Here is a 22423-nt window from a genome sequence, read left to right on the forward strand (position 1 = left end):
CATCCTGTTTTCATAGAATCTGCGCCTCTGAATTTTTTGTCGTAGGGTGGCTGAAAAAGCAAAAGCTCTGCCTATCCACCCTGGCAGAACAAGATGAGGAGCCTAAAGGTAACCACCACAGCCAGAGTGGTCTTGCTGGAGGGGATGAGGTGGAATCTTTAGCTTTTCACCTTAAACTGTCTCCTGTGAGCCAAGAAATCCACCTGAGCTGCAACTGCACAAGGGGGAACAAGCGGGGCTGTTCTGTAGCGTGTAGGAAATTAGTCTGGAGGCCAAAACTCCTTTTGGGCTCAGTTTTGAAGTCTTCCTACCCATATCATGTGTGGCTCCCCCTTTGGTCTTCTCAGCCAAAGGCAATGAGCAGCTAAACTGTGGAAGATTAAACCCAATGTCCCATTTACACACCACACCCTGAGGCTGAGCTTGGAGGAGCCCAGGGTGGAAGCTGGGAGAAGAATTTGTCTTTTCCAGTGGTACCAATCCCCCTGTGGGAGCCTTTGCAGAGCTGCCCTGGCTGCTCCCCAGCCTTTCCAGCATGTGTAGAGTGGGTGAATTGGTTGGAGATGGTTGTTTCTATCAGTGTTCCCTCTGGAGGACACAGCACCTCACCCTGTGGACTGAAAGGATCACCTTTTCTAGGCAGGACACAATTTTTGGAACAAGATCCTGATTCAAGACAGGAAGAAAAATTGACAGATTTATGGAGCCTCTTAAAGAAAAGTTTCCAGTCACACCATCCAGCAGGAGATTTTTTGTCAGGCCTGAAAAAACTTTGTCTAGAAATTACATCCATGTTAAATTTCCTTCTAATAAGAGTAATAAGCAGAAAAAAAAATGAAAGAGGATATATCCCCTGGTCACCTGAAATGAGCCCTCATGTTTTCCCCACTTTGGCTGAAGTTCCCCTTGGGACACCTGGCCAGCTTGAGCTGGTTCTCCAGCCATCTGGAGAACCATCAGAACAATCTGAAGCCTGGTGGGGAGAGTGTCCCCATTTCCAGGGAAGGCTGCTGAAAGAGTGACACAGGAGATGATTGAGGATTCTTGATGTCATGGCTTAAGTTAACAGGTTCATGATGTGGTGTCCTCTCCTTTGGAACTGCCAGTCTCCATTGTGCAGAGAAATGGGGCTGGAGAGCTTCTCTCATCTCAGCCATATTCCGGGGACAAGGGTTTTATAACGGAAAACTTTCATTTCCTCCCTGGCTTCTCAGGAGCCTTGTTCCACTTACACTCCTGTGACTTTTTTGCATCACCCTTCCTTCTCCTTCTTCCCTCCACCCTTCCCTCTGCAGGAGCCTCCCTTGTAACTGAAAACAACCTAGCCAAATTATTACTGCTCTTACGCATTCCTTGCCACTGAATGTACATTTCCATTTTCTAAATCCCGGAGTACATCTGAGTTGATCCTTCAGCAACACAAGACACTGCTTTTTCAAAAATCCCCTGCAGGCACATGGCAAAAGCCAAACCAAGCAAAGGAAGAGCAAGGTGAGTCTGTGAGCTCTGAGTGCTGAGGAGATGGAGCCCTGGGGCTGCTGCACTCTGCCACCCACAGCTCTTGGTGTTCAGAGCCCTTGGCTCAGACAGAGGATGGGCAAACGCTCATGTGGCATTCGTGGGGCGTTGCTTTTCTCTTCTTTTTGCCAGAGTCAGGATTAAATGAGCCAGACAGTATTTCTTGTTTGGACTCAGATGTTTATTAATTCTTATCTATGTTACAGTCTCACAAACCGTGAGTTCTACAGCACTTCTAGCTAACAAACTAAAAATATCCCCCATCTCTCTCTCTACAAGGCCTTTTAAGGATAAACTATCCAATTAAGAAAGGACACCTAAATTATTCTGACTTTTAACCCAATAACCAAACACCCACGGCCCTCAATGAGGAATTTTCTACCCAATTACAAGATACCACCCAGACCCATGAAGAAGAAGGTGAAAAAGAAGGACTCAGCCTATGCCCTAAAACCTCCATCTTGCTTTTTATAGGTGTTACTATATTCTAAAACCTTTAAGTTTTCCACCATGTGATGTTACACACTTCTATTCAAACTACACAAACTACACACCCATAATCCCAGTGCTGTCACTCAATTTTGGAAGCCTCTTCCATGGCCTCAGGTGGAATGAAGTGTTTTCTTGGGGGTCAATGCCTGCCAGCACAGAAAGTCAAAAATTCTCAGTGACCAAGGTTGCAACAGTGGGGCTCCTTTGCTAAGGAGCTACGGGGAAGGTTTTGCAAATCCCACAGTGTTGCTTGGTGTTCTTAGGCTAATTAAACAGCGTGGTGAATTTTTATCTCCCCCTTTCCGTAGCCATGCCATCCGGGGCCACCCGATACCCCAGTCCAGGTTGGGTTACAACGGCCGGCTGGAAACGGCCGCAACGGCCCCGAGCAGAGGGCTCAGCAAACTCCGGGCTTCCTTTGGGCTGCTTTTGATAATGAAGCAGGAAAACAGTTTTGCTTTTAGCTATGACTTCTCAGGAAGAGGTGAGTGAAGCTTTGGGAGCGTGTGATAGCCCCTGAATAAGCGAATTTCAACATTTGGCTTGCATGCAATTTAGTTCACAATGCTGTTTTGTTTCCTGATGGGCAAATTATGCATCAGCTGGAAGGCTTTTTGGTTTTAATATTTAACAATCATGCTGGCAGATTCTCTACAAAGTTTGATTTATGTTCATTGAAACGCGGGTGAAATTTTACCAAATGGAAGAGCATAAACATCATTGCTGAAAGGTGAAGAAACACTCCAGGGTATATTCCATTATAGATAGAATGTCACAGATAAAACATGCATTCTTTGCCTAAAATGTGTCGCTGTAAGCATTTTCTGGGACTGAGTCTGCAAATATGCTGCTTTTACAGCTTAGCAGCTCCACTGTCTTTAACAAACCTGGACTATTTCACACCACTCTGAGTTTAAAAATCTGATTCCTTTTGCCATTGTGCAGAACCAGAGTCAGAAATTAGCGTTTCGTATCTATTTTCCCCAAATTCTAGTGTAGCTAACTTTAGTTTTTTTTCCCCTACGAAGTAAGTATCAAAAATTTACTGAAGTAAAATTCCCCTGAATGAGGATCCTGCCAGGTGCTGTGCTGCTGTCCTATGCATTTTAGTCTTTCTCTTGTTTTCTATGGCAATTATAGTGCAGGGGATGGATTCACACCCCCAGTGAGAGTTATTAAAAGTAGCTCCAGTGCTTAGACAAATCTGAACAAAAATTAACCTCAGTAGTTTGCTGGTAAATTAATTATAAGTGCTTCTCTCATGAAAATTAAGTACATAACAATGTACTGTGTCCAGCTCTGAGGTTCCCAGCACAGGAAGGACATGGAGCTTGCTGGAGTGGGTCCAGAGGAGGCCAGAAAGATGCTCAGAGGTCTGGAGCACCTCTGCTATGAGGAAAGGCTGAAAGAGTTGGTGTTCATCCTGCAGAAGGCTCCAAAGAGACCTTGTTGTGGCCTGCTAGTACCCAAAGGGGGCTACAAGAATGTTTAGATGAGATGTTAGGAAGAAATTCTTCACTGTGAGAGTGGTGAGGCCCTGGCTCAGGGTGCCCAGAGAAGCTGTGGTTGCCCCTGGATCCCTGGAATTGTCCAAGGCCAGGTTGGACACTGGGGCTTGGAGCGACCTGGGGAAGTGAAAGGTGCCCCTGTCCATGTCAGAGGGTGAAACAAGATGATCTTTAGGATCCCTTCCAACCCAAACCATTCTGTGACTCCATGACAACATCCTAATGATTATTTCCTTTCTTTTTTCTTTTTTTTCTTTTTTTTTTTCCTCTCCTGTTGAGTCAGGTTCAAGAGACAAATCCCACGACTGGAAGTCTTGAAATCATCTCCGTCACAGAAGATGAACCACCAGTACCACAAATTCAGTTTACCTTCAAAAGGTTTTTCTTCATACCACAAGCAAGGGTGGACCCGAGTGCAGATGGATCTGGTAGGGACAATCCACAGCCCTTTGACCTTGGCAACCCCTGTGGCCACTGTGGGCCAGACTGTGCTTGCCTACTCAGAGCAAGCAATCACAGCAAGGAGTAGGAAACACGACCTCCCTCCCCCAGGTGTGAGCTTTGTAAGCTCAGGGATGTGATGACATCTTGTGTTGGCTTGCACACTTGAGCATTTTTCACAGCCAGATTACCCACACACGAGCAAATGTTTCCCCCCACACTTTTCAGACACATTTTTGAACGGTTTGTTTGAAATTTTGCCAGCCTGGAAATTGGTCCATTAAAAAACCTGAATATACAATGCAGCAGGCTTGGAGGATTAGCTTGTCTGTTTGTTGATTCCCATAGGTTTCAAAATAACCACGGGTTCCAGCAGAGACAGGCTGAGCTGAGTGAAAATAGAGCAATTTAATTTTCTAGTCCATTAGCTGCTACAGCTGTCTAAGATTTTTGGCATACCACACACCAACTCCATTGCCAAAACCAGTTATTCAGCTGCTTCTGAGAGACTGAGGAAGCTGGGATTTACTGGAGAGTTTATAAACCCTTGGAGACACTCATTATCCTTGACTGATTGTATCTGCCAATCTCAATTATGAAGCCTGAGGAATGGGGAACTGGAGAGCTGTATGAACTAAAGTGAAAGACAAGGTCCTGCCAGTTCCTGTGTGCACCCGTGACCCAGCTGTGTTTGCTATTTCCCCGCAGTTTGCCCTTTGTATATCAGAATACATTTGAGACAAGTGAACCACTCATTATTTTCAGCAGGATCTCTTGTTGTCTTCCAGACTGGCAGTACCACTAGGTAGAGGTCAGCTCTGGAGGTCAGCGGTTGGTAAACGGGTCCAGCTCATGAGATGTATTCAGCAGTAACTGCTAATGTATATTTTAACTTTAGATGCATCTTTTCGTACTTGAAAACTCAAGACTCAGCCTCGACCCCACCACTCAGTTCTCTTCTTGCCTTTATAGCAAAACTTTGAATAGACCACTTTTTCACAGTTTTTGAGACCAGTCAGAGGCTCCCGCTTTTTTTGCAAATTTAGCTTTAGGTAATATTCAGTGAACCTTGCGTCTAAGTCCAAAGGGACCAGTGACTTTCCTCCATCTTGTCTTGAACTTCTATTTATGAGCTGCACACAGGTTTGATTACACAGACAGAATAGGTCTGAATTTCATTTTTATCCCAGAACTCAAGTTTTCAGCAGAGGTACTCATATGCTTGAGGAGCTCCCAGTGCGATGTAGCCCATGAAAATGGAAATTTGGAGCTGACGTTGCTCTGCAGGGGCACAATTCAGACCCTCCCAAGGCAAATGCTCGAGGGATGTCTGAGAGCAGCAGCAGCCCCAATGCACTTGGAACTTTCTCATTCCCTGAAAGAGCAAATCCAAATCCCTTCAGGTGAGGTCAGCTCATAAAGTATATCCAGGAGTTATTGATGACATCTGTTTTAATGTTAGATAAATCTTTCTTATTGCAAACTCAGCTGGTTTAACCTCACAGAAGCTTTCTCTCTGTTTTCTGTATCTCAGGAGATATTGAACCACCTTCAATGTGCCATGCTCTTGTCTCCCTAAAATACTTCCCATATATCTGTGGTTTATTCCTTGCAGTAATCCTAGCAGTTGCCATTGGCCTGGGTGGTGAGTACCCTTAGTTATTCATTAAGTTCTCACTTAACCACTCAAATCCTTAATTTTTCATGAGCCTTTTACTGAGAATGGAATTGAACTGCTGCTGTGGCTTGTTTGGGGAAGTAAAAAATCTTGCTGATGTGATGGCTTTCAATTTTATTTACATGTAGGGATGAAATAGGTCTGGCACTCCTGAGAAGATTGATGTAATATTTACAACACTGGGGAACCTGGAGCTTCAGGAAACCTTTCTCTCGTAAAATTTTGTCAGCTCCCCTTGAGCAATGATCTGAGTTTAGAAACTGGGGGTAAAAAAAGAAACCCTGGGGGTAGCCCACACCATATTTTTTTTCTTGTAATACACTTCTCTAAGTCTGCTTTCAAAGAATTAAAGAACTTTCCCTATCAAAAAACAACTTCTACAAAGGAAAAGGAAATGCAGAATGAGTTTAGTTGTGGCTGGGAAGTGTGACCTGCCTGGGTCCAGGGGTCAAATATGTTGATGAGTCTCCACACCTGGAATAGGGATCAGCTTGTGGGAGGTTGCGGCATCCCTTTGGGAAGAGGAAGCACTGGGTGTGTTTTTCAGGGGTCTCCCTAATTTGCTGCTCAGGGTCTGAGGCACCAGGCAGGAACTCACCCTGGAGTGAAACTTAAACTGTGCAGAGGGAGCTGGGAAGGAGTCAGCACACACGGCAAGACTGACTCCTCCCACGAGTCATTACTAATAAATGAGTTTTAGCAGCACCACGTATCAACCTCCAGGTTGTATTTCAAAGGTTCCTGGAGGACAGGAGGTGGCTTTCCCTCAGCAAGACTGAAATCTGGACAGATAATGGAATGCAGCAGTGTTCAATTGAAATCCAAGTGTGTTTTCTTTGCCCTATGTTCTTTCATTCCTTTTAGTCCAGTACAACTGCATTGGGAAGTTTCGCTGTCGATCATCCTTTAAGTGTATCCAGAAATCAGCCAGGTGCAATGGTGTCTTCAACTGTAAAGAAGGGGAGGATGAGTACAGATGTGGTAATTTAATTTTGATTATAAATCTCTCCCACCTCCTCCTGTAGAATTGGCAAGCTATCAAGGAATGCTTGTTGTAAAGAGTTTGGGCGAGACAGGAAAGGCAGAGACCAATGGAATATCTAAATTACCACTTCAGAGGAACAATCCCTCTGAGGTACTGATTTACAGTTTATGAAATGTCAAACTGCTTTTTAGATAAACGTGATGATTGCTGAATTTTGTTACTGCCATTTTTGATAATTTTCTCCATTAGAAGCTCAGATGCTTTTTGACATTTTCTCTGCTTGCAAGGTGTAACCCCACTGCCTTATGGTGTGTAAACACAGGGCTCTGTATTCACCGGCACACTGTTGTGCTGTGTCAGTTTTGAAGATTGCAAAAGCCTGGTATTATCTTAGGATAATAAGGATTATAAAGGATGTGGGAATGGGAGAAATCAGCCTTTTGTGCATTCAGTGCTGCAGAGTTTGCTGCTTCCCATGTGAAATGTAGAACTTCTTTCTGAATTTCTCTCTGTAGTAGTTTTTGGGAATCACAGGGATGTTTTAAGTGGTACTTCCCTGTCCTGTGCTATGGAAGGTGGTGTTCACAGCCACTGGAGGGAAAGGACTCTAATATTAATAAACAGAATGACTGGGTTTCAGCTCAGTGGACTTGTAATCCTGACTCCTAGGCCTAGAGGTAAAGGAGGCAGGACAGCTTTCCATCTGTGCAATAGGAGGAATGACAAGAAACACAAGGCTTTGGCCCCAACTAACCCTGCAAAATTTAGAGAGTTTTGCACAATTTAGAGAGTTTTGCACAATTTGGAGAGTTCAGCATTTGGAGAGTTTTCCCCAGGGAGGCTTGAGGCTTCTGTGGAGCCAGCGGCAATATCTCTGCTTTTCCTGTCTTCCTTTGCAATTCCACAACACTGGAATTGTGGGCATGTGTGGGAAAGCCCTGTTCAGCATGGCCTCTCTTCTCTCTGGAAACACCACACAGATGTGCCCTTTCCCAGGTCCAGGAGAGCTGGGCACAAGTGTATCCACCTCTCTGACTCAGGAGGTGCCCACCACCTTCCACCCCTTTCCCTGACCATGGGTTTCCTCAGGGCCAAGCATCTGCAGCTCCAACTCACTGCAATCAGCAAGACTTGCTTAAAGGTCACTGGAGGGCCAGGCAGCTTCCACCAGCTGTATTACAGTTGACATTCCCATGAGCAAAGATTTTTTTTTCCCCTAGTCAGAGTACCTTAGTTCCCTTCTCTAATGGGAGGGAGAAAAAAAAGCACAGAAAAAATCCGTCAAAGAATCCAAATGATGGAAAAGACAAAAAACTCAGTGAGCCAGAAAACACAGACACCACAGTGGTGCCAGGGGTGCCTGTTGTGTGCCTGATGTTCATCCTCACAACTCACTGAGGCTTCTCTTGTCCTGAATCTCAAAGTCAGGCTGAGTGGGAAGAGGGCAGTGCTGCAAGTGTTCACCTTTGGGTCCTGGCGAACAGTCTGCTCCGACGATTGGAGGGCAGAGTATGGGAACACAACCTGCAAACACCTGGGCTTCTCAAGGTATGGACACCAACTGCCAGCAGCTTTACTTGGTATTTTGAACAAACTCTGAGGCTTTCAGTCTTTCCAATGAAACCCTGTGTTAGTTTGTGCCTTAAAAGTGACTTAACAATCCACCTTTGTGAGGGATATGATTAAGGAGATGTGAGATGATGTGGAAAATAGTTCTGAGTACTTATATATGGAAAATACCTTTATTACTGCTATAAATCCTGCATGAGGGCTAAATATAATGGCTTGGCTAAATCTTCTCTGTGTGATGCAGGCGCCCAAATCCTATTTGTCACTCTAGTGCCTCTTTCAGAGAGGCACTAAAAACATACGAGCATTTTCCACTTCTTTTACTTCCCCTTTAGGTAAATTGAATACACAATTCATGTCATGACATGTGATAGGATTTAAGGTCCACCTCATAATTAGAGAAGAACATGGCAAGGCAGTTCTTGCTGGATTGATCCCATTCCTGAAAACGCACCATTTCTTTCACAAACTTTCACAAAATTGAAAAAAGTTTTGAAGTTGTGATTTGGCATGATGCTCTCTTATTTTCTCCCATGGCATCACTGTGATTTCTGTTATAGCTAGCAGTAAAAAGCTTCTTTGAATGAATTCTTATTGCTTTTAGGATAAAATACATCTCAATTCTTCAACAAAGAAGAGAAGAAAAAAATTTAAAATTATTCATCCTCCCTGCTGCAAAACATAACTCTAGAAAAAGGAAACAATGAGCTTGTTAGTGTCTCAGGAAATGTGCCAACCACTTACAATGAAAAGCTTCATTGTAATATTACAATTAAAATTTACTTTCTCTGCCAGTTAAATGTATCTCAGCATGTGTGGCTTCCACACATGATTATTTCAAAATTACATGCACGTGGCGAGGAGCGTAGGGGAAGGATAGAATTACTTTTATCAAATGCCAGAATCTGATTATTGTGGTTTCCATTAGCAGATCTGGTGAATTATTTAAGCAGATTGCTGCCATGCTGTCTGGAGAAGCTGTGTTTATGATTTATTTGCAGTTATGTCAGTTCGGGTTACCTGCCCGTGGCTGCAGTTGAAAAACAGTTCCAAAGACACTTCGTGTCCCTCAGCCACTGGTTCTCAGCTGATCAAGTGACATCCATGCACAATGCCACCAACCTCAGGTATGCCTCATCTGCTTCAGGAAGAGAGCGATCAACAGAGGGGGAATTATTGATAGTTTGGGATTGCTGCTGTTTTTTCAGGCATGTAGTACTTTGTCAGGGTTTGGTGGTGTTACACATGCTACACTGAGGTTCAGCAGCAGTCTTGCTGGAATATGAAATAAGAGTCTGTTCCAAGACCCATTAGAATCAACAAAGGCTTTCAAATGACCTGTTTGAAATGACTGTTTGTCCCATGATGCCGTTTTTGCAAATGGATAGGCAGCAGGCACTTCTGTTTTTCCATTATGAAGCAGTTTGTTTCAGTTTGCAGATCCTTACATGTTTCTCAGTGGGCTTATGAGCCCTTTATGGTCCATTTATTCCTCCTGATGGATGCAGGTTTTTCTTAGTTACCTTCCAGTGAGAAGGGAGCAATGGATCCAAGGAGACTTCAGAGCTGCTGATGAGCCTTCCCTCATGGAAGACTGAATCCCTCTTCAGCAGGGCAGCAGATGGTCTGTAGCCTCCTGATGGTGGCCAAGCTCCTGACTTCAGTGTCTCAGTTAAAAGTCCTGATTAGACTGGATGAGTTCATTCCTTTGTACCTCTTTCAATATATGAGTTACTTGTATTTATGTGCACAGGAAAATGATATAATATTGAAAAAAACCCAAGGCATTTGTAAATTGGGACTAATGCTGCACTGTCTTCTCCTCTCAGGGAGGAGTGCACTTCTGGCAATGTGATCATCTTAAAGTGTTTGGGTAAGAATCAGAAAAAGTGAAAATAAAAGCAGAAACTATCCTTCTTTATCCACTGCATGGCAAGAGTTGGGAGCAACGGGGTACTCAGGGCATATTATATTATCAGTTTATCACACCAGAGACAAATTAAATTTTTTATGAAAAATTTGAAATATTTCAGAAAGTGAAAATAGGCTGAGGGCAGATGGGAAGCATCAGATAGCAGGAGCATTTCAGTGAGAATGTCAGTAGGAAGTGTATATTCAAGGACCATGTGTTGAGTCCATGGACTCACACTGTAATTCCAAGTCCTTGGCATCTTGGCAAGAAACGGGAAATTCTGCCTTAATTGAATTTTCATCCCGTACCTCTCCATGCCACCTGGTTTTCAGACTGGGATACGAAAAATCAAAATACAACAGCAAAATCACCATGAGGGGAGGGGAGAGGAGATGCTTGAGCCTGCCTGTGTGGGACTCTGAGGATGAAGGAGGGAAGAGCAGGGGGATTTTACAGCTCAGCTGAGCACTGCACCTGCAGGGAAGGGAGACACACAGACCCTACAGCCACAAGACCATGAGTGACCTGCAGGGATGGGAAGGAGGAGGAGAAACCCCTGGGATGTGGCCATGGGGTTGGGGCGGGGATGCTCCAGCTGCAGAGACCTCCCACCCTCAGCAAGGCTGGGAGAAGAGGGGCTGAATGTGATCCAAACCAGGGCTGTGTTTCCTCTCTGGAAACACACCCCAGTTGTGTCCATGATCCATATGCAGCTTGGGGGAAGCTGCCAATGAGAGGGACTTCACAAGAGCAGGTTCCTGGTCGGCTGTTTTTTGTGAGAATTAAAACCCACAAGAAAACTGTTCTGTGTTTTCAGTGGGGAAATTCCATGGCAGACTAAAAGAGACTTCTCTCTCTAAATGAACCGATGGAAGACTATTTTATGGGTGTTAAAGTGACCAAGAGTTACAGGATTTTGTCCCTTTGTGTTGTTAGTGGGAAAGTGAACAATTTGTGGGGAGGGAGAAGTGTTTTGAAGGTTTCATTTTGATTTTCATGCTCTTCTTTTGGTGTTTGTTAATAAACAAACTATCATTATGCCTTTTAAGTTTCAGCCCGCTCTGCTTTTCTCCTAATCCTATCGCACAGCGGGAAAAGGAGTTAAAAAATAATTCTAGGAGACGCTCCAACCACTGCACTAAATTTGGGAGGCAGGAGTTGGCAGATGTGATAGCGCTGCATAAATTGGTTATGATTTAAACCATCAAAAACTCTAAACTTTTCTTCCCGGCAGCGTGTGGGACCCGGGCCAGCTACAGGCCACGCATCGTGGGCGGCAACGCGTCGTCGCCCCGGCAGTGGCCCTGGCAGGTCAGCCTGCAGTTCCAGGGCCACCACCTGTGCGGGGGATCCGTCATCACCCCCAGCTGGATCCTCACGGCTGCCCACTGCGTCTACGAGTGAGTGCCCAAATCCCCCCGTGTGGCGTTGTGTTATTTAGGAGTGGAGCTGGAGCCTAGACCCCAATAAGCCTCTCCAGCGGAAAGTCCGCTTGGGGAAACTTGGGCAGAGCACTCAAGCTCAAACATCCACACACGCCCCGTGGCTGGCTCAGCTAGGAGAGGTAGAAGGCCTTGACACCAGATCAATTCCAGGCAGGTTTATTTCCAGGGGCCAAAGGGAAATCCAGAGCAAAAAGGGATGAACATGTGCCAGTCTGTCGCTGTGGGACACCAAAAAAAGATGAAAGAGTCCAAATATTTCTGAAGGCAAAGAGCATAGAAAAAGCTTTATTGTCTATATTCTTACTTATAGGTAATGATTACCTATAAGTAATTCTTACTCATACTTAAAAGGTAATTCTTACCTTTCATAAGGTGTTCCGATACAGACTTAACATGCTTGGTGAATAGGAACGACACCTCTCTAATCCCACTGGTTAAATCAGACAAACACCAAAACACCACCTGGAGAAAGATTGTTTTGAGAAAGGAGAGTTGTTTGCCAAGATTGTTTTGAGAAGAAGCTTTCTTGAGAAATTTTTCCTTGGGAAAAAGTTAGGGGCTTCTAATAGGCTAAAATCTCTCAGACCCAGAAATATCAGGCCCACACCAGTCTCAGGCTTAATTATGAGGTTCAGCAGCCAATGTCCTTGAGGTACAGGGGCAGAACAAAGGGCAGGTAAGGTCAGTGTCCTGTAGGGAAAGCAGGGCTGGTCACTGGGGTCCCAAAACCAATGGAGACACAGAGGAAAGGAGAAACCAAAGGGCCAGGGGCATTAGAGAGGGGGGAAACCAGGGCGAACCATCATGTACAGAGCACCATTGGGAAGTTCTCTCTCTCAGGCTGGGCAGGTAACTATGGTCTGTCCTAGATATTATTGTCAAGGGGCTGCAGGGACTCCACACCGCCCCTCTTAGCAATGTCCTGCAGGGCATGCTGCCTCATCCGTGACTGGTGCCCTCGGGTCTCAGCTTTTATGTTCTTCACGTATTTTTAATCCTGCAATGCTTTAGTGTATAGTTCTAAACTCCATACTCCATTCCCATTTTGGTCAGACAACACAGTCCCTCTCCAGGCCTGGGAATCAAGGATGCCTCACTGCCTCAGGCCTTGAGAAATGTAAACAAAAGGGAGTTGGGGAGGAGCAAACTTGGGGTAAACAACTTCATTACCTGAAACTGTTACGGGGAGATTAACCCCAAATGTGCAAATGGACCAAACTTATTAAAGTATGAAAATCTGTGACCCACCATCCATTTTGGGTGTAGCCCCTGGGGAGGCTTCATCTGCCTGAAATGTACCTGAAGGCCCTTCAATAAATATAACTGCTTTTTATTTCCTTAATTTTGTCTGGCCTCTGTTTTTAGGTAGTCCCCAAAAGGCATCATAACATTTAAGCAATTCCTCTCTCTTTTTGCATGAATCTTTGTTGAAAAAAAGCTTCCCCAAGAAGTGGCCCAAACCCAGGGCCTCAGTTTCCAGATGTTCTGGCCACTCCCAGCTCCTTCGGAAATCATCTTATAACAAAGTTTAAGAGCTAGATTTTAGGTATCCCAACCTAAAATTTCTGTAAACTGCATGTACAGAATTTGTATTTGGCTTCTCCGATCCACTGGAGCTCCAAAATAAATTCCAAGATTCTCTTCAAGTTGACAAGATCAATCAGTGATTATTAGTCATTTGTACTGTGCTTTGTGCCCTTTGCCACTTACTCACTGCTCCTTTTTATGCAGTTGAAGAGGTCGTTGAGCTGTAAATAGATGCTAAATAGTTATTTAATCTCTTCTCCTTTGTGTAATTATAAACAAATTTATAATAAGCTGTCTGGTTTTGCGGTCTTGTCTGATGCTAATAGTGCACAAGCTTTTCATGCTCTTACAAACTCTAAACCACTTTCACCAAAGACTCTTAGACAGCTCAAATTGGATTTGTCTGACCAGTTTTAAGCACCTACAACATGGATGCCTTCTTGTGAGTAAGTTCTTGTAGGATGCTTTTATATCCAGTAGAGAGAAGAGATGGGACAGACAAACCCCACTCCTGGTTCCTATTTAGAGTCCTGTGTTGCCATAAAAATACTAACTTAGGAATTCAGCATTTTAGAACCTTTGTCCTTGACTTTGTCCCCTCCAACCCAGGTGGTTGTGGTGTGTTTGAAGGGTGATGGGGATGGGAGCAGACAACACAACCCACATCCCTGGAGCCTTTTCCCAGAGGAGTGAGGCCAAAAGGAGAGGAGCTGCTCATGTGCTGGAGGCTGAAGGACATGCCAGCTCATTAACTGGGCCAGAAATACCTTCCTGAGGGGAAGCTTCTTCTTGAAAATGCCTGGCCACAAGTGCTGCTGAGGTCTGGCTGAGTGCAGGTGTGCCAGGCAGCAGCTGTGAGGTCTCATAAGAGCACAGACAGCTGGGCTGATGAAAAACTCTCACACATTTGTAGTAAGATATGTGTAATTGCACTGATAATGTACCAGTGACCCAGTGTCATACTAAGATTAGTCACCCCTGTTACATTTTTAAAAAGCCGATGCAAAACATAGCCATTATTAACAGGGAGGTAAGCCAGTACAGCAGACTGAAGTAATATGCCTGCAGACATTTATGAGGTCCAGAAGCTTAGGGGACAATTGGAAAAACCTGAGGGTGTTCCTGGAGGTTTGACCCTCTCTTCTACCTCTTTGTTCCAGCCTGTACTTGCCGAGCTCATGGAGTGTTCAAGTCGGTTTTGTGACTAAGCAGGACACCCAGGTTCACCCTCACTCAGTGGAAAAAATCATTTACCATCGGAATTACAAACCCAAGACAATGGGGAATGACATAGCACTGATGAAACTGGCAGCACCTCTTGCTCTCAATGGTAATTTATCTCTGTGAGTTTTCACTTGGCTTTCTCACCTTCCCAGCTAGAACACCCCTGTCCACACAACATCACCAGAAACTCCCCAGCCTCAGTGCGAGCACCTCCTCTGTACTCCATATCCAGGCATGGACATCAACAACGTGCTGCAAAATGTTCCCAGTCCACTCTGGTATTGATTTACTGCAGGCCTTTATTAATAGGCAAACATTAACTTTATTCTTTCTAAATATTCTTCCTATCTAAAATAAACACCCTGCCTCATTCTGCTTGGAGGTCACAGAGATTTTTATCATGTCCTTTCTGTGAGTATTGGGGGATTCAGAAGTGTCCAAAGCTGAAAATCAAGCTTGAATTTCAAAGAGAAGAGAAGGGAATATGACTATAATGATGAATTAAATTAAAACTGCATTTATTTTCTTGATAGGATGCTACCTGTAGTTGATACAATGAGTTGAAATAATATGTAATAATATTGTAGGAATTGAAATGCCCACCTGCCAATACCTCCTAATCACTGTGAGCTGACTGCAAAGGGGAGCTGGCACTCAGTGACACATCTAGGCATTTGTTTCCTAAATCAATTCTCTTGTAATGGCTTAAAATTTCACTTTTAATGAAAATTGAGTTTGATTTTGTTCTGTTTTGTCTCTCAGCTACTGCAGATTTCTTCTGCTCATGAGTAGCTTTGGGAAGCTGTAAGGAACAATAATGGCTCTGCACCTGAGCACAAGCCCACTGTGCTCCACACTGGGGGCTTGATGCCTTGAGCTGGGGTCACTTCCCTGTGGAGAACAGAACCACTGGGAAATGCCCAGTTATATTTTGTATTTTCCCTCCCTCTTCTCAGCACCCATTTGTCCCTGCAAGCATCAAGCTCTGATTTAATCCCATGAAATTCCGTGTCCCAGAGCACAGAGGCACCAAAACTCTGTGAGCTGATGGGAGGGAAGCAAAGAACCCTCCAAGAATCTTTTTGCCCTCTCAGGGACACCCAGCTCCTTGTCTCACCCCAGCAGCCCCGGGGCCTCTGATCTGCCCTTCAGCTGCATGTCTTGTTTGCTCATTCTTGAATTTATTGACCTGCTGACACCTCCTTGTGTTGCTTCATACTCAAAACTCATTGGGGCTGCCGTGGGTGTTGTCTCAAACCCTCAGTGTTTTCCACAAGGCAACCTGCAGAAAACTGCCAGGCTATTTCTGTGGGGAGTGGGTGGTGTTCATCACAAGTTCACTGCAAGCCAAATCTTCAAGATTTTTCTGAGGTATATAAACTTTTTTTGCTAAATTTTGATTTATTTTTTGTAATAGGTCACATTGAACCGATCTGTCTGCCCAATTTTGGTGAACATTTCCCAGCAGGGAAAATGTGTTGGGTATCAGGATGGGGAGCGACTGTGGAAGGAGGTATTTTAAATTGTCTGCTGATGATTTCACTACATGCACGCATCTTACATACAGTAAATACATTTGGTCGGGGCACTGTTTAACACTAAATTTTCTGGAGTATCTGGAGGGGGAAAGAAGACATATTACTAAATTTTATGCACAAACTGAACTGCAAAAGCACTGTGCAAACTCTTATCACAAGCAATGGATGGGTATCTTCCAAAACAGTTGAAAAGTACACATATAAAATGTTCCCAGGGTTGTACTCAGCCTCAGTAAACAGGCTGTGCCCTTTAGAAGTCCAAGCATAGGAAGCACAGGATGAATGCAAGAATTAACCATCCAGGGTTTTTTAGAGAAAGCATGTGTGTATTTTAAAGCAGGTTGGGTGATGTAGAAATTGGATAAAACAACATCAAAGAGAAAAAGGATTTTTTTTTTCTTTTTTACGATGACTCATGGGTGATGTTAATCAATAATATAAACTGAACCACCTTCACGTGAAAATGGGTGAATTGTCAGGCAATTGTTATTTATCACTCTTCATTCATGTCCCTGAATGTGCTCCTGTTGTTGAGAGAACAAGAACAGAACGTTACCTGACCCACAGATAACAGCCAAAGGTGGGGAGAAAATGAAAGCAAGGTTTGCCACATTAAAAAAAAAAAAAAAACAGCCCTAAACTGACAATAGGCAGTGTGCAAATACTCCCATTTGTAGAAAGGATCCATTCAGGTTCTGAATGAAATAAAATAAATATTTACAAAGTAAATCAGATGATTTGTTGACTAACAGAACAGGTGATAAATTCAGAAGAGGTTTTGGCACCAGTACTGAACACAATGTTCAACAAGTTTTTTAGTTCGTTAGCGTCATTAATTGCCTACTTTGTAGTGGAAACACACAATGTCCAGATTTTATTGTTATTTTAAACCCTGTAATAATCCACATCTCTACAGAGTGGACAATTGCTGTGTTCTGTAAGTGATGAGATACCAAGTTGCCTTACTTTTGTCTTGTCATTGAACCACCTTTCTTTCATTCTTCCTTGCCAATTCTTTGTGTATAAAACATTCTCTGTTTATAAATGGAGATTATTTTCAAGGACAGGAAGGTTTTTCTGGTTTTTTCTGGTTTTTTTTTTAACAGGTGACACATCCGACACCATGAATTATGCAGGTGTCCCTCTGATTTCCAATGCAATTTGCAATCACAGGGATGTCTATGGTGGGATCATAACTTCTTCAATGCTTTGTGCTGGTTTCCTAAAGGGAGGGGTGGACACCTGCCAGGTATGGAAGTTTCCAAACTGCAACTGTACTCATTGGAAATGGAAAAACATGAGTGATAAGTTATCAGAAGGCACTCCCAGGCTTTTCTTGGGCAAACATTTGGGTTTGTGCCATTTATTCTGCTTACCACGATTATCAACCACTGACCGTGTGCATTCACACGTTACAATTTCCTTTTTATACTTCATCTCTGGACCTTATCTGATACTTCTGAAGCCAAAATTGCTTAAGACATATTTTGCTGCATGTGCTGCAGCACGGTGCCATCCTTTCTCTGCCTTGGCTGTGATCTCTGCACTGCACTGAATTGCACTTCCCTGCACTGAGAGCAGAGACCTGCAAGGTGCAGACAGCCCATGGTGAAAAGCAGCCAGATAGGGCTGGGGAGGAATTCCTAGGGGAAGATGTCCCTGTTGCAAGCAGGGGGCTTGGATCTACACAGACTTCAATGTCCCTTCCAACCCAAACCTTCCTATGATTCTGTGAACTTCATGTCTCCAGATTTGCTCCATCCCAATCACACGTGGGACAAAAAGAAGCAACGGCAGTGGGCACCTAGATCTGAATTTCATCCCCTTTTTGCACACAACACTCCCCAAAAAGGCCCTTGGCACCAGCTCTGCCTGGGAGACCTGCCCAAAGGCAGCGTGCTCAGCACACAGTTCCACGTGACAGGAGGTGCCCTGCTCACCTGTGGGACAGGCTTGCTCCCAATTCCCTTTTTTCCAGCTGTTGTGCTGGCTCTGATTCTCGTAGGGCAGGTAATTGCCCCAGCAAAAAAGAACTGGGGAGTTTTCAGTACTTAGATGTGAGTCCATTGAGTTGAAACTGCAGTGTCTGGGAAGGGCTGGAAAAGCAGGCAGGAGCAGGCAGGGAAGGAGGTCAGACGTGAGCTTGGTGTTGCAACCTTGGGCTTAGCTCAGCTCAATAGCCAGGAGCCAGCGCAAGAAAAATATGGTCTCATACATGTCTCAAAAGTCTCCAAATCCTCCTGTAATGTGCTTTTCCCAGGACCCAGAACAGAGCAGAAACAAGAGATTTTGAATTAGTAGACTAATGTCTCTCCTCCTATCTCCACAAACAGATATTGCCCTCCTTTTCGGGGACACTGACATTTGTTTCAATTCTTTTTTCCTCTCAGGGAGATAGTGGGGGGCCTTTAGCATGTGAAGATATGAGCATCTGGAAGCTGGTGGGGACCACCAGCTTCGGAGTGGGCTGTGCAGAGAAGAACAAGCCGGGCGTCTACAGCCGAATCACTTCCTTCCTGGACTGGATCCACGAGCAGATGGAGGTCTGGGTTTGCCCTGTTCCTCCACCTCTGGCTGTCCCTTTGCTCCTCCTGTCTTAGGCCATATTTGTCAGAGCTGAGCTGTGTTGTCTGGACACCTGAAATTCCAGGGGGTTTTTGGGGATCAGGACAGGCCCTCAGGCAGAGCAGGGTGCAGGGGTTTAGTGAGGGGTTTGAGGGCACCCCACAGGGGTAGAGAGGAGAGGACAGCACATCCATAGGGGTGGGAATCACAGGGGAGGGGGACTGGAGCAGGACAGGGAGCAGGGAGGTGTGGAGGGCCTGAGTCAGGGGATGGGGGTCGAGGAAAGAGATCCTAGGGGACTCCACTGTGTACAGGTCTGATGCCCCCAATACAGGAAGGACATGGAAGTGTTGGAACAAGTCCCAAGAAGGGACACAAAGTTGGTTTAGAGGACTGGAGCACCTCCACAAAGAAGACAGGCTGAGAAAGTTGTGCCTGTTCAGCCTGGAGAAGAGAAGGTTGTGTGGAGAGCTCAGAGCACCTTCCAGAGCTTGAAGGGGCCACAGGGAAGATGGAGAAGGACTCTGTCAGGAGCTGTAGCGACAGGACAAGGAGTGCTGGGTACAAACTGAAAGGGGAAATTTAGATTAGACAAGAAGAAATTCTTTACTGTGAGGGTGGTGAGGCCTTGGCACAGGCTGTCCAGGGAGGTTGTGGCTGCCCCCTCCCTTGGCAGCGCTCAAAGCAAGGCTGGGTATGGCCTGGAGCAGCCTGGGAGAGTGGGAGGTGTCCCTGCCCATGGCAGGAGAGGTTGGGATGAGCTGATCTTAGAGCTGCCGTCCAACCCTTTACATTCTGTGATTCTGTGACTTGATCTGGAGCCGTGGGGCTGCTACAGAGAAGCCTGGGGAGTGGAAGCCAAGTGAGCCAAGGAAATTGCAGAGGGAACACCCTGTTGGCTAGAAAGGGAGGAGAGCAGAGACAGGGAAGTGAGGGGACACTGCAGCCACCTTCACCTGACCCAAGGGTGGCCCAGTCACAGGAGACCTCTCTAGTGCTGACACTGAGGTGTGACTGTCACTGACACTGACACCCAGAGAGGTGCTGGGTTCAGTCAGCTGAGCACAGACAGGCAGTCTGCTCCAGGTGGGACTCCCAGGCAGGGCTCCACTGCCTAAGCAGGGTCACCCAGAGCCATTTCAGAGATCTCAGGCTGTCCTGGCTGGCTCACAAGTGTTCCTGCAGAAGGCAAGGATCTGCGGCTCGTCCTGGATTGCATCCACCATCCATTGCCATGGGGATGGCTCAGGTACCCTGCAAAGGCTCAGGTGGAGCCAAGTGCACTAAGACACCTCAAGTGACACTAGAAAGGGCAAGTGCAAGGCATGAGAACCTTCCTCCACTGCCCTTGGAGAATTCTGGACACGCAGACACAGACAGAGAGCTCTGCACAGGCTTTTGGTTGTGATTTTCTTGTTTTTGTGGCAAGGCCAGCCCTAAACCCCATTGTGCTCCAGCCTTGCCCTCGCAGGCAGAGCTGCTGTTCCAACATCCAGCATGCTGGATTGAGAAAATGCAAGGAGAGAAATGATGCCATTCCAGCACCAGCAATCCAGCAATGAAGGCATGTGCTGAAACCACCCCTGCCGCCATCTCATTTGTGAAATATGTGAGACTTCCTCCTCAAACCAAACTGCCAATATCAAACTTTCACAGACTAGCAAATGCCCGAAATAAGGTGATGTGTGCAATTTCAGCTCGGCCCACGTCTGAATGCTGTATGACACACGCTGTTTTCACAACTTATATTGCACATGAAGATTTAAGCCATCACAAGCCTATCTGTCACTCAAAGAAAACAGGAAAACAGGATATTTCTGAAACTTCAAGACCTGTAATATTACTTGATTTCAAGTAATGTGACTTGATTTTCTTCCCCCTGAATATATCATTGTGATTTATTTGCATATACAAACATTGCAGATGAAGAGCTCGTATCACATGAAATCGCAGGTCTCCATGATAAAGTGATCAAGGGACAAAAAAAGTACAGCAAAATCTTTCTTGAGCCAAATGCTAAAATACTGGAATTTTTCAGAGGGAAATCCTTCAGATGTAAGCATTAATTCCTCAGTTTATCCCCTTAGAAAGGATTTTCAGGTGCAGCATGGAAACATGGACACGTTTTAATGGACTCTGAAGCAAACCTAAAGAAAGTAGAACTACTGTGCCTTTGGAGGTGGGGCCAAGGGGATGGCTTGTACCTGGCAGTGCTGTACTGGGGCATAGCCCACATCAGACTGGAGCAGAGAAGCTTTGGGGTGACCTAATTGCAGCCTTCCAGTGCCTGAGGGAGCCTGCAGGAAAAAGATGGAGAGAATCTATTGACAAGGGCCTGGAGTGACAGGGCAAGGGGGATTGGCTTCAAACCAACAGAAAGTTGATTTAAATCAGATGTTAGGAAGTAATTCTTCCCTGCGAGAGTGGTAGGACCTGGCACAGGTTTCCCAGAGAAGCTGTGGCTGCTCCTGGATCCCTGGCAGTGTCCAAGGTCAGGTTGGACATTGGGGCTTGGAGCAACCTGTGATAGTGGAAGGTGTTTCTGCCCACAGCACAGGTCTTTTCCAACCCAAGCCATTCCATGTTTCTATGACTGCTCCAGCAGCCCCTCAGTTCCCTTGGTGACCTGAGTGCAATGGGAAAACCCTTTCAGAGTTCAACAGGTGGCCACACCAGCATTTGCAACAGATGCATAAATGTGTTTTTTTTCCCCCAGAGAGAAGAACTGCAGACCTGAGGAGAGTGGCCGTGCTCTGGGCTCCTGAAAACCCACATCACACTCCAGCCCTGCAGAAGGACCCGGTCCATTCTTCTGGTCACCTGCTCTGAGCTCTGGGCCTTCACAGAGCACCTTTTACTGTTTCCTTTTGCTACTGGCAACTGCACTTGATGCAAACTGTTGCACGTTCAGTCTGTTTTCGGTGGAAGAAGCAGATGGGTGATGGATGATCAGCATGTGTGTTTACTGTCAGCTACAAATTTTACATGGAGAAAAAAAGCTAAGACTGATAAGCCTGAATGCTGTCACGATGAAGTTTTGCAGAAAAAGGCTAGAACAACTCTAAGTCAGGTTGCCCACTGTTATTTTAATACTTACCTTCCAAGAACCAGACTACAAAAATACCTTTTTTTCCTGAAAGTATTCATATAGGTCTACAAGAGATCCATGCTCTGTTGCATAGGCAGCAGCAGTTTACTTTGAATCCAAAAGCAAGCAGGAAGCAGAAGGTTGGCACTTTTGACAAGTATGTTCAACTCTTGGAAAAAATAATCTCTGAGTTCAAATATATAATCATGTCGCTGTGAACAAAGTTCCTAAAAATCAAATTCTTAGGTGTTTTCCTGCAGTAAATATCTCTGAAATGAGCAACGGGTTGTAACTTGGCTGGAAAAATCTGAGATTACTGAAAAATGGAAGAGGAGCTTCTTTATGCCCTGCTTTCCCCCCTTTTCTCTGCTAATGGGACAGTACAGATCCCACACTCTTTGTGCATCTTGGTGACATCAGAGTGTGGATGGACTGATGCCAGCCAGACAAAGGACAAAATATCTGAAATGCTGCTGTGGTTTCCTGATTTCCATTTTAATACAACAGTCTCAGCTATTTTTAGGCTGAAAAATGCCTGATTGTTTGACACTTAGCCTTTGTAAAAACCCCAGGGTGAAAGCTGTCAATTTTAGAATTGATTGCCGGGGATGGCGTGGGCTGAATAATGGATATTATTGTCAGAGCTTTCCAGTACCTGCCAAAATTGATCTTATCATCTGATCAGGTGCTGGTGATCTGCTTGAGATGTGGTTTTGGATGCAGTCTGTGCTTCTAAATCAGTATTTGCATCATCGCTGCTGCAAGAAAGCGCCGGCAGAATCAGAACTTAATTTTTGCTGCAACTTATCAGGTCAAATTCGAGAGAAAACAGCAAACCCACATGAACTGTCGACTTCCACTTTGTTGTGTGGACACAAACCTTGATATCACAGGACACTGCACCAAAAACTTTCACCCTGACTGAAGAAACTG

General features: G+C 45.1%; 1 protein-coding gene across 2 annotated transcripts; it reads left to right on the top strand.

Annotated features, from left to right (window-relative positions):
* The first annotated feature begins 2476 nt into the window (after positions 1-2476).
* Positions 2477-21139, top strand: TMPRSS3 (transmembrane serine protease 3). Of its 2 annotated transcripts, XM_066177538.1 has the most exons (13): positions 2477-2494; positions 3802-3946; positions 5494-5604; positions 6502-6618; positions 8047-8170; positions 9193-9318; positions 10021-10064; positions 11338-11503; positions 14236-14405; positions 15717-15812; positions 16944-17086; positions 18228-18380; positions 21119-21139. In XM_066177538.1, exons 1-13 carry the CDS (start codon positions 2477-2479, stop codon positions 21137-21139), a joined length of 1434 nt encoding a protein of 477 aa, XP_066033635.1. The 2 variants fall into 2 exon arrangements, with proteins under 2 accessions (XP_066033635.1, XP_066033637.1); XM_066177540.1 differs by lacking the exons at positions 2477-2494; positions 3802-3946 and adding an exon at positions 5275-5362.
* The last annotated feature ends 1284 nt before the right edge of the window (positions 21140-22423 follow it).

The sequence above is a fragment of the Chamaea fasciata genome, unplaced genomic scaffold (genome assembly GCF_029207755.1).
Source record: "Chamaea fasciata isolate MVZ Bird 193981 ecotype frontalis unplaced genomic scaffold, bChaFas1.0.hap1 SCAF_2, whole genome shotgun sequence".
In the NCBI taxonomy this organism is placed as follows: domain Eukaryota; kingdom Metazoa; phylum Chordata; class Aves; order Passeriformes; family Sylviidae; genus Chamaea; species Chamaea fasciata.